At 44.1% G+C, this 12,893-nt stretch overlaps 1 protein-coding gene across 4 annotated transcripts; it reads left to right on the top strand.

Annotated features, from left to right (window-relative positions):
* The first annotated feature begins 2,191 nt into the window (after window positions 1–2,191).
* LOC135400978 (inositol oxygenase-like) lies at window positions 2,192–12,646 on the top strand. Of its 4 annotated transcripts, XR_010424689.1 has the most exons (7): window positions 2,192–2,297; window positions 2,684–2,805; window positions 3,628–3,708; window positions 4,418–4,801; window positions 4,950–5,137; window positions 7,472–7,682; window positions 11,895–12,646. XR_010424689.1 is itself a non-coding variant. In XM_064633039.1 (6 exons), exons 1-6 carry the CDS (start codon window positions 2,234–2,236, stop codon window positions 11,932–11,934), a joined length of 879 nt encoding a protein of 292 aa, XP_064489109.1. In that variant the 5' UTR covers window positions 2,192–2,233; the 3' UTR covers window positions 11,935–12,646. The 4 variants fall into 4 exon arrangements, 3 of the variants coding, with proteins under 3 accessions (XP_064489109.1, XP_064489110.1, XP_064489108.1); XM_064633039.1 differs by lacking the exon at window positions 7,472–7,682; XM_064633040.1 differs by lacking the exon at window positions 11,895–12,646 and having other exon boundaries at window positions 7,472–8,070.
* Window positions 12,647–12,893: the final 247 nt, after the last annotated feature.

The following is a 12,893-nucleotide window of genomic DNA, read 5'->3' as shown; positions in this document are numbered from 1 at the left end:
AATTTTCTTTTTTATACCAACCAACCAAACAAACAAACAACCAGGGCTCTGGTGCATGAGGGGGGAGATATGAAGATTTATTAAAGAAAAAGGAAAGGCATGAGTCAAGGTGCATCGAGGCTTATGAGATGAACTTTAAGGAAGTGATGTGCAATCTCGTTTAATGTGCTACTAGAGCCAGTCCTGTTGATCCAAGCCAACTCCGGAATGCATCGAGTGTACCATCGCAGCATATTCGATGACAACTTTTGTGTTGTTTCGTACAAGTAGTCCCTGCTCATTTGTTACTTTATACGCTTAGCAGCAAAAGCGATTCATAGTTTTCACTCTGGCGACAGTAAGTAAGTTTCGCTCTATCTTTACCTCATTATATCTGTACCTTCTTATCTTATTTCCTCTTCACCTTTCAATTTCTTGTTCTCTTCATTTCTTCAAGCAGTCGCTGAAGGACCAGCTTTCAGTGCTATGAAATAGACGGTTCCACATTTGTTTGGAACCGTCTCCACTCTCTCCATATTTTTTCATCGATCCATCCGGCATTTCTGAGTATTGCGTCGACCTCGTGTCATTGCTTTCAGTGCAGCTGCACCAGGGAGGAACGTTAACGAGCAAGAAGTAATTGGTGTTTAACAACGCTAGTATAGAGCCATGCATTAGGACGGCGTCCTTGACAGAGGTGCCTGGAAGGGTCTGCGGCTAATGGTGGTGGTGGTGGTGATGGTGAAAGGCTAATGGACACAGCTTATAGGCGCCGCGCTAGCAAATCGGGTGTTACCCACTGGTTTGAATACGGGAGCAGTGCTGGAGGTCCAAAGTGTATATCTGGACGTTGTGTACAAGATCGGATTCAAAAAGGCTGCCAAGTTCTCCACATTAACGGTAGGCAACCGACCCACCGTATACGGTCCGTGCTTGGAGAAACACTCTGTGTATTCGTTGCCGGTCTTTGTTTACCAGTAACTCGGTCGTTTCGCAAGCAAGAAAGAACGGAAGAGAGAAACGACGACGCAGCAGCTCAGACGTGAGCCAACAACGACGACACGTGATTCTGCGAATTCTATGGACCAACTTTGCTTGGATTTTCCTTGCGGTCCTCCCATGGAGTCACCACGTATCTTCTCGCGCTTATCAACGTGCATTGCACAACGGGCCGGAACGTTATCCTTGCACGACTACAGATATTTCGTTTGTTTAACAACGCCTCGTACTGTACTGAGGGTGATGTTATGTCTGGGACTCTGGGACTGGGTCTTATGTATTCGATTCCATCACCTATGCTATGATCGACCTTGTGAGGGGAGATGATAAGGAGCAGCTTCTTTGTGTTACAAAACTATGATAAATAATAACTTATTCTGCTGCATGTTTATTCGAGGTCATGTGCTGTTTTTGGGCTATTCAATAAAAGGAAATGAAATGAAAATGAGAAGTCTGCGAATTTTTTGGGAGCTTTGGCTTCCATTTCTTCCGTTTCACTGATATATGTACTCTGTTTTTTGATCAAGTTTGTTAAACAAAGGGTCAAATGAAAAAGGGTAAAAGTGAGAGAATGACCCAAGAAAACGCTTTCACGATGAAGAAACACTTATGCATTTCGGTACACAAGCCCGTCGTTCACTTGTCACTATATAATTGTTTCTGCACGAAGCATTTTCAAAATATAATTCGCTGTTTAGTGTGTCTATAGGTCATTCCGTAAAAGTAAGTTTGAAATAAGTTTCGAAAAACCAAAATTTCTCAGTGGATTAAACTTTTTTTGCAATCAGTGTCATTCATTACGAAAGTAGTGTGCTGAGAAATTGTCAGAAAGAGGAGTCGCGGCATCGAGAGGCCCTCGTCGCATTTCCTGCGTGTCATAATCACAAAACAGGTAAACAAGTGCAGCACGATTGTGAGTCTCGCATCTTCGCGCGTCTTGTCATAATCTCTTATCTGCGAACACCGAACTCTATAGGCAGCAACAAGGTTCGAAAAAACGGAAGCCGATCCGACTAATGCAGACGGCACACACTGGGCCCTATCGCTCATAACGGGAAAGGAGGAGTTGCTGGGCGAGAATCCACTTCGTGGGGCGAATGCTCCAGGTCCTGACGTCTGGCCAAGACGCGAATATGATTCGCAGAAACGGTGTCACAGCGATTAACCGAACCAATCAAGTTGAGCCGCGATAACGAGTCGCGTCACGTGCCACTGTTGCGCCCCCCCTCTTGCTGCGGTGTTTATATTCCGAGGAATGTATCGTGAGCGGCATCGTTCTTCACGAGGGCTCAGAGGGAACGCTGCAGACGAGCTTCTTGGTAAGGAGCTTTACATTCGCTATCTACAAATCCCTAATACAGCTGTTCACATTGCGACAAAGTACTCGTGAGTTGTCGACATTGGCTGCACAAAAATTTGTAGACAGAGCTTTTGTTGAATCGTTCCCAAAGCGTAGAAACAAAACATATCCACCAATTTAATATTTGAAGAGCTCGATTGTTACTTAAGGGCCATCGGATATATGAGTGGAGGGTACACCTGTCCTCGCTGTATTACGGTATTCCTCTGAGCGTAGTACTCCGTGTAGCACAAGAACAACTTTATTTTGCTAATGACCATCGGGGCGGCACAATGCCACTTGTGTGTCCCGAGTACACGGGGAACACGATTTCGAATGTAGCTTGATAGAAACTGATTGCGTTAGGTACTTCAGACACCGAAGAAAGACTATCAAAGATGTCTACTGTCATGGTACTGGACCCGTCGGAACTCTACAGGCCCGAGCGGAAGAAAATGGAGAACTTTCGCACTTACACGACAAACAAGGTATGCGAGTAACGTAGACTATACGCAGACATGTCGGTAGCACACCGTCCGTAGGGACAATAACAATAAATGGTGAAAAAGTGTTGATGACATTGAGTGAGGGAGATGATCATTGAAATCCATTAGTGTGTATTGGCATCGAGGCGGAAGACCAGTCACAAGGACTGGCTCCATTGAAATCCATTAGTCATACTGTGTATTCACACGAGCGACATTCCCGAGAATACGTCAGCGGAAGCAGAATATATTTCGTAGCAGACGACAGTGTCGATGGTGTCGTCTGCTATGTGCGTAGTGCGCCCTTCCCGATATGCCGGCAGAGTGCGAATGCTCAACGTAAGACGCGGCTGAACTTCCGCCCCCTAAGCACTTTTTTTCTTATTCTTTCACTAGAATATTCCTTGGGGATGTCGCTCGTGTGAATACACGGATAATGGCGTACGAAGGAAGTCTGTCTTCTTTGATATGACATGATACAGTAATATGAGGTGCTCGTGCGCGCTACTATTTACGCCATTGACCCCATCGAAACAGGGAAACCGCATAGACTTGTCTCAGAGTCACGTTCAGAACTTCTCTGTCGCATATAATGTTCAGTACAGCGTCCCAGCCAGTCGCCTATCGGCAAGCTGCGTCCCACTCTGTGACGTCATTCCTCAGGACACTCGTGGAACACGCACGTCTTTCTAGAAACCTAGTAACGGAACACTCAGCCGTGCTGGAACGGCCGGTACAATGCAGCGCGTGTGCAACCTCTCCATATTTTTCTCCCTCCAACCAACCAAACAGCATCCGAAACGACCGTGTAATTTATCTTTGCAGGAAGATCCAATTCAGAAGAGAGTTGCTGAGACTTACAGAAAAATGCACACGCATCAGACAGTCGACTTCGTAAACAAGAAGGTATTTATAATGTTCTCTCGTCATTATTGTTGAAAGAAAAAAAAATTAGTCATAGTTTTCAAGAAAACATGTAATTTAAAGTACAATAAAGACGAATCAATATTAAACTGATCTCAGTGCACTTCCGAACTACTTGATTCCCCCTTACGAAATTCTAGTACAGCTTCAAATGAAAATCAAAATCGTACACAAGTCCCTAGCTGTGTCTCTTCTGTCATAGAGTCCCTATTGAGTGACTCTATTCTGTCATGTTGCCTTCGTAAAACAGGAGCCAGTGCCCGCTTGCACGACGTTGAGGTGATTCGTCATTGGTGTTCTCAAGAGCTTCTGCAGTACTTCGGGCACGCGCCACAGTACTGGACTGTGCGTAGAGCACTGCGAAAACTATTGAGGATGGCACTGAAGAATTTCATAAAAGTTCATGCTAGCGGTCACTGTTCTTACACTTAGCGACACACTACTGAAAGATAAGAGAAATGTACGTGATACACTGTACGTACAAGACGAGTGCAATGACTGGAGGCTTCGCTATCTTGAAAGCATACTCTTATGCAAGACAAGAGAGACCCGACATCAGAAACTAGGAAGCCAAGGCGGGAAAATCTCAACACATGTTACGATAAGACTCCTCACGATCCGTGACGTCGGCCTTTGATACTTTGAACTTCTGACGGCTGATAACGCGAGGTTCTCGCATTCTCATCTCCAGATGCTCCAGTGGACCAGATATGACAGAGCCAAGATGACTATTATGGAAGCCCTAGAGAAGCTGAATGCCTTGGTAGACGAGAGTGACCCCGATGTTGACATTCCGAACATCGTGCACGCTTTCCAAACTGCAGAGCGCATTCGACAGGCCCATCCAACTCTCGACTGGTTCCACTTGACCGGTCTCATCCACGACCTCGGTAAGGTGATGGCTTTGTATGGAGAACCACAGTGGGCCGTAGTGGGAGACACCTTCCCTGTCGGCTGCGCCTACCAGCCCTCCATCGTCTACTACGAGACGAGCTTCAGGGACAACCCAGACCTTCACAACCCTCTCTACAACTCCAGGCTCGGCATATATACGGAAAACTGTGGGCTGGATCAGGTAATGCAGTTAGATTGCTCGAATGGCTTATGTCTGCCGAATAGCCTTCAAATGACGCTGAAAAAAAAAAAGCATTTCCGCTTGAAACATCTTCAGCTTGACACATTGTCTGATTGTAACAAATACCATCGCATGGTTTTTGTTTCAGGTGTTAATGTCTTGGGGACACGACGAATACATGTACCAAGTACTGAAGAACCATGGCACCACACTTCCCGACGAGTCCCTGTACATGATACGCTTTCACTCCTTCTATCCATGGCATACTGGGGGAGACTACATGCACCTCTGCAACAACAAGGACATGGAGATACTGCCTTGGATCCGCGAATTCAAGTAAGCCTTTCTCACGTCCTGTTACAAGCTGCACCAATATTAGACCACATGGTCGTCTTTCGATGGATACAGAGCATATGGCATATGTGAAGCTCGTGTTGGTGCTCACTTGTCCAGCAGGATCGATTAATGGAAAACGAAAAATATGCACAATATGGATATCGAACAGGAATTAACAGCTCGCTCCATCATTTCCGTGCCGAAATCACTGTTCCAGGAACTTGAAGGGACTATGGAGAGGCTCTCTCGAATGTTGACCTAGCGAATGGAGAGGCATCAAGTATAGGCACAGTTCGTGTTGTGCGTACGATGAGTGTTCCGCGACGCCGTGCACGGGGAGGCTGATGCGCCGCTGTTTCATGAAAACATCGATGTTATCCCGTCAGGTGGGTTGGGTCAGGGAAAGAATTGCCGCCGCTTGTGTTTCCGCTTCTGTGCCCATCCAATCCGTTCGTAGTCCCTTTAAGACTTCTAAATCTTGGAATCGTTAATCGGAATCTTTAATCGGAATCTTTACCTTGCGCATCTAGTTGTACAAGTGTGCAGTAACCGGGCAATATGAATGGGCGTATAAACCCCTCTAGAAGTCATCTTGTATGACGTGGACGGACCACGTTCACCGTATTTGGAGTGTTTTGTACTTGTTAAGACGCACATTAGAAACTGTTCCTTACACGGGCAATCTTATGAGCCTAGTTTTTTGTCTTTCAGTAAATTTGACCTCTACTCAAAATCGGAAGAGCTTCCCGACATTGAGGCTCTGATGCCTTACTACCAGTCATTGATTGACAAGTATGCTCCTGGCGTCCTCCGTTGGTGAACACCAACGGGTCCATAACCCTCACCTGTATATACACATTTGGCACATCTTTCGGACATCACCCTATCCATAGAGCATGTGCGAAATTCCACACGCATTCATGTGGGAGTTCATATCCTATAGGAACACAATACCAATGTTTTATACCAACTGAATACTCATTATGTCCATATCGCGGATACGATGGCCACATTAGACTCTGTTTCATGCATCAGTTATGGGAGTTCTTAATCATGCCTTTGTTTTGAGCGTGAGTAAAAACAAATGTACAGCTGGACCGGCATCGTGTCACGTGCCAATTTTTCCCCTGTGGACGACTTGGGCCCCTACTCAGGTGACTCCCTTCAATGTTGACTCGAATGACTCAAACCGTCTTACTATATAGCTCGCCCTCAAATTTGGTTTTCCAGATAAATCGAATCATACATACAAGAAACTAAGACCACTATGGTCCTGAAAAATATGAACTCTCCGTGTTTCATCGAGCTTTCCGGAGTACGAGTTTGAACGTTCGAGCCAAATGTGCAGATGGTAAAGGCGTCATCACACCTAATCGTAACGCGCGTGGCACGCAGAGATGTCAGCGCCGCCAAGCGATGACGCTTGGTGCGAGACATTGGGCGCAGGGATCCCAGCATGGATCCCAGGGATCCAATGTCTCGAACCCAGCTCCAGCTTCAACGCTTGGCGCCGCTGTCATCTCTACGGCTCTGTGTGAGCCACGCTCTCGCGCGTTACTATAGTTACGGTCAAGTGTGGCGACGCCGTTACTTACTCATTGTGGAACTAGTGAAACTTTCAAATCATTCATAACAGCCAATGTTCTCGATCACTCGGGGCAAGGTCTCGTCAAGCTCAATGGATTCAGAAGATATTAAAGCTGCTGTCGCTACATGGGCTTGTCCTTTTGCTCAGACAGAGACTTGGCTGCTATGACAATCCGTTGCAGGCCGTAGACGTCGCCGTGGCTTAGATGCACCCTTATATTTCAGAGCTTTACTGGCTGAGACATTGAAATCTTATGCTGTCGACAGTAAGGGATCAATTTCGTCTGGAGACAACAGGGTAGCAGCATGCTAAAGCACACGGGACGTCCAAGATTGTTCATGATGATAGTATGTCTAAGAAACTGCTGGTGTTAAGCAATAACTTAAGGGCGCATCGTGAGACAAATCGGCTTCTGCGATTGATCGGTGGATAAGAATCGCATACGGATTGTGAATTTGCTGTCCTGTCAGGCATAGCTTAGGGATTCTTTTTCTAAACCCTATTCGGCATGGTGGACTATATAGGCAGCTTGTGTGTTGCTAATGTTACCCAGTTCACTTTTTCCCTTAAACCTTTTCAATCCTGTTTAGCTTCAATTTTTATCGTTTATCCATAGTCTGTGGATCGTGCTACTCCTTAGCTACTACTACTACTCATTATAATAAGCTGAGCGCTCAGCGTCTACTTTAGTTGTAATATATCAGTCACTGCACTGCTTCAGTGGTTTTCTTTCAATTCTCTGTCAGCTTCATGAAATGAGACCCCAGGCTGCTGGCAGGTGGAGAGAGGGCAGATGGAAAGTGCGTGGGATCGAGGGCTTACCATGCGCTCGTCGTCGTCGAGGAGTTTACCTGCTACCGACAATCGCCTTATACGTTCAGCGAACATGTCATAAACGAAGTCTTCCTACAGGAATAGCAGGTCATGCGGGATGCAGAGCATGACAGACTTCATGAGGTAGTACACTTTTCAGTGCACTGTTCTAATTTTAATTGGCACCTCTATCAAGGCTAGAATTGTGACATTAAGTCACAATTACACACACACACACACAGCCACATTATGTCACAGCTCGCTTAACTAATACACCGGCAGTAATACACAAACCGGTGCATTTGCGACCAAAAAGGGGAGGGAAGCATTACTTTACTATGAACATCCTGAGTATAGTTCCCGGACAGGAATCACGCCATTGTTCAGTTCTTTCATTTATTAATCAGGCGTCTAGAAAAAATTGTATTCGAAAGCTCACATTGTTCCGGACTTACAGTCGTATGTTGCACGGCAGGTGTACATACCTCATTAGCTCCAGAATAACTAATACCATATCGCCGTGGGATAAATAGACACCTTTTATGTTTTGAAAACCCGAGACGAGGTAGGGACGAAAACAGACACACACAAACACGGTCTCAAAAAGAGAGACCGTGTTTGTGTGTGTCTGTTTTCGGTCCCTACCTCTCCTCGGGTTTTCAAGTCAAGGATCGTCACCACCAGCTCGCTTGCTACCTAACTTTCCTTTCGTTACCTTTTATGTGTTTGTCCATCCCCCCATGTGAAACTTGGAGAATAGATATCGGTACTTGTGTAATTCGTGTGCTAGTTTTGCAAACTAGAACAATTTTCTTAACGAATTCAAACAAATCAGGGAAAAGACGTGTGATGACTCCAGGAATCGAATCTCTGAGTTCGCCAACGGTAACTTTATTTTGGTGGTCCCCTTGTCTACCACTCCTTCCTGCTTTCCCCTTTCCATCTGTCTATACGTCTGTATGCTGATCATAGCCACAGTTGTTTCGCGGCGCTAACAGGAAATTTAAAAAAAAATGGCGGTATAGGAGTGGTGTTCGGGAATCTCCAAAAATGCCCGAGGTAGTTTTGTAATCCCAAGGGGACATAATCATTAGAAATGTATGCTAGGTGTGTCGCTCTGTATGACACGAAAGCACAGCTGAACTGACGTGTCCTTTAGGACACCCACTCTTTCTTTCTTTTTCTTTTTTTTTACGGTTGACACCGTTCATTTCTGGAAAGACTGTTTGGAGAAGAGTTTGAGGTGGTAGTGACTGCTTATCGGTGAAATTGACTTACCTTCTCAATTGCTTCGATGCTCCAAGGCTTCGTCTAAACACACCCGCCTTTGGTTATCTAAATAGTTAGTCACCTGATACCGCTGTAAACTTGTTCTGATATGAGAAGGTTGCCATAAAGACGGTTTAGCAAAGCCTGAACCAGATAATATATCGATTTCAGTTTTTAATTCCGTCTGGGACGCCAGAAACGTTGCACTCGGTTCTCAGCAACGCTGTCACTCGAGAGATGGTAACACACGGTATCGCGAAGAACAGAGGCATCTGTCAAAAATCTGTCCTTCAATTTCATTATTTATTGAGAACCTGTCACCAGTGCTAGACTTTATTAGATTGTGTATACCTCTATTGTGCACTTTACTTTACTTTACTTTACTTTCATATCGTGAAAGAATCCATTTTGCAGTACATACCTTCTTTAACCTCTTTCAAGTGGTGTAGGGTACCATTTCATCATCACTTTTCCATCATTTATTGCTGGTGTTGTTGTTTAGTTCGCCTTCTGTCTTCGTGCAGCTGCATGTAAAATAAGTAAAAAATGTATTTACTCTAGAAGCGACGCTTATGAGAGATGACCACTGTGGAAGTGAAAAGAGGATCACATTTATGTAGTTATTTCTGAATACTGCCGGCAGTCAGTTGACAGCCAAGGCAGGTAAAAATACGATATGCACAAGGGTGACTGTCAGCTAACAACAAAATAAGTACTAGTCAACGACAACTCTGCATGCGAAAAAAAAAAAAACTTAACAATGCGCCAATAGCAGAATGCTAACACGACACATAAGTTCAGTCAACAGGAGCACTATTCAGGGCAGAACGAAAACAGTACACCTAAATTCACTTAACAGGAATACTAAGATAACGTTCGATAGCCAATCAAAATGAGGATGCACAAGAAATTTCTGTAACATCTGCTGGCAAATCATTCAATTGGCGCACCGTGCGAGGGAAAAACGAGAAATACAATTCTTCCTGGAACGAAGCTCACAGATGAGCTTGCCGTGTTTCCGTCTTGTCAAGCGACTGGAGTTATATGCAAAATAATCGTCGAAATTTAACACAACAAAGCCAATGGGGAAATTCCAGAGGCTTCGTACAGCGCTGTTACTGACAGCGCTGCTTTGGCATACAAATTATAGATAAATCTTAAGGATTTTTTTCTGCACATTCTTTATAACAGGTTTATATCTGTAAGTTTGCGGGGATCCCACAAGATATTCGCGTACTCTAGTAGAGGACATCATGTAAGCAGTTAGCTTCGTCTGAGGAGTACAATGTCTCATCGTTCTAAGCAAATACCAAAGCTTGCGAAATGCCTTAGAAACCATCGTCTTTTTCACCCACAAACGCGTTTTGGAGTAGCCAGTTCTGACTGGGTCGGGACTAACCTCTCCATATTTTTCTTCCTTTTCCAATCCAATCCCATCCATCGCTTCAATATGAATGGACCAGTTAAGATTTGACGTAATAACAACTCCAAGGTACTTAAGTTAGGTACTTAATGTTATGACTATATGAGCTATTTAGCTCACCTAATTCAGTCGCGTTAGAACCATGACAAAAAAAAAAAAGAAAAAAAAGGGGGTATACGTCTTGGCACTACACGCAGTACTAAGCTCGGTATTTTCTACGTACAACCGGGCTTATGGACATTGTATGATTTACAGAATGTGCTGTGTGTGCTCCCAGCGATTTCGACGTTTTACACTCACTTGGTTGAATTGAAACTTTTGAACTGCATGTTGAACTCCATCACTTTAACTCTTCATCTGTTTGTATTTTCTGTGTGTAAGCGTCCTGGGGTAGCCAGTTCGACGTCGTCGTCGCCACTCACATCCTCCCCCTTTTTTTTCTTTCTTTATCGCATCACCATCATCGCTAAGCTCGGCAGAATGTATTTACAGGGATGCGGCGCGAAGTGGGATTACGAATTCACTCAAAATGTGTCCAATGACGTTTTTGGTGAGTGTTGAACCTAGAATTGTTGGCTGCGTAATCCAATTTTGTTCTGCGCAGTTAAACGTTTTCATGGCGATCCTTGTTCATCGGGCAGTAGTACAATATCCCCAGACACTCCATTCGCTGTTTAACTTAAGCACCGCTTCAATATAACTGACGATTGATGCCATACAGATATTTGGAAATCACAGCCGCCAAAACCTGAAATGAATGGTAAGATACAACAAGAGAGAAAGAGAGAGCGCAACGGTCCATGTAGGCAGATGACAGCTTCAGTGTAGTGCAGTGTTTCTCAAACTGGGGGTCACGACCCCAAAATGGGTCATGAGCCTTTTTCTGGGGGTCATGGAGTGTCCAAACAGACATGCGATATGCCTTGAGCCACACAGACCAACGTATTGATTTGCTTGTATCAAGAAAGCAAGTACATCCTTCTCATTAAAATACATGACAAAATCAATCCTTGTTAAAAAACATTAATAAGGATTTTTGGTAGCTCTCTCTGTGGTTAATGTCTTTCAAATGAGTTACAATGTAAATGTATCTGCATCATTGAAAAAAGTAAATTTTCGGAAGGCTTATAAAGGTGGGGGCTCATGGTACGTTTGGTACTACTCAAAGCGCTCACTTACTGGAAAAGTTTGAGAAACACTGGTGTGGTGGATTGATTACAGTTATTAATTGATCTGATTTGCACAAAATACTTCCTAAAAATATGCTTCAAAACTCGAGCAGGATACGTTTTCTGCTTATGTTGGAACAAGACACAATCATTCGATTTTGCCCTGTTTCTAGAGTACGTGTTTTTCTATCTTAGAGCATTTTTCAATGGTAAGCGCGCATCCAGAAATGGCCGCTGGGCGCGTCGAGCACATGCCTTGCTCCACCGCACGCGCACGCACTCATCTTTGGCACACTGCGATAAGCCACATCTTATTATAAACAGTGTCGGGGGAGGGGGAGGACAATGGCTACTCCGGGGCAGTAGTACAATCGGGGAGATATGGCACAGTGATTATATATGCTAATTTTTGAATATCGGTCTTAGGTGTTGGTTTAGAAATCGGACCTTTCTTCATGGAGGCCTTTCGTTTAAAATTGCGTCGGTATTTTTCAGGGTTCTTCGAACATTGGTCAGTTGGCGGGATATCAGGTAAGTAAGACGCTTGAAAGTGGGATCATAGTTGCACGTAGCAATGGTTATCCTGTGGGGAAACCTGCATTAAAAAGTTAATCACAAATGAATGAGATACTGAATTGTGTTGAGTACAGGTCCCAGATTAGAGTTTTGCCTCGAAGAGCACCATACGAGGTATCGTCGTAAGTATGTGAAGTCAAGTTCTCCGTACCTAAACCGTCGTCAGCGAGCAATATTTTCATCTGTCCGGCGGCAGGTATGCATAACATACTACAAAAAAGTATTGAAAACACGGTACCAAATACTCAGTGCAGAATGTAATTAGGATAAGGTACAAATGATTGAAAACGAAAGTAATTAGAGTTGAGCACTAAATATCTCAAAGTATATTTCAGACACTTTTTTTTCTTCCATTTTCATACTTGAACGTCGTCGTCGTCGTTAACTGTTTGTTGGTAACATTTTCCTGGGTCTGCATAGAAGTACTGTATTCTATGTTGAAGCGAGTGTGCTCTTGATGTGACAATTCCATTTCGACCAGCTAACATTATCTTCATGCTATCACAGGTGTTAGTAATATTTTCTACAATATCTTTACCTGACCGTGGTAATTATTAGTTCGTTTAACTTTTCTAAGGCATCAATTACGCTATACTGTATGTCATTTGTCCTCATGTCCCTTTCCATCCCTTTTGTCTCAACGTCCTAACTTCCAATTTGAGGAAATAAAAAAATAACAAAAATTCAAAACACTCTACCGTATCCCGTGTCGTACTTCATTCGGAAAGTGAGATATAGGTGGCTACCTTAAACGAACACATCACTTCGTTCGTTGCGGTGTCTCAAAGTAGTAGTGAATTTACTCACACTTTTTCAGTAAAAACCACAATAATCGCAGCATTCAGGGCTAAGTACGTATATACACGTTCTCTGAAACGCAAGCTATGAAGCTCAACCACGAACAACGGGAGCAAGAGG

Source organism: Ornithodoros turicata, chromosome 7, assembly GCF_037126465.1.
Source record: "Ornithodoros turicata isolate Travis chromosome 7, ASM3712646v1, whole genome shotgun sequence".
NCBI lineage: Eukaryota > Metazoa > Arthropoda > Arachnida > Ixodida > Argasidae > Ornithodoros > Ornithodoros turicata.
Note: the sequence above shows the minus strand (reverse complement) of the source record. Positions and strands in the feature narration are given on the sequence as shown.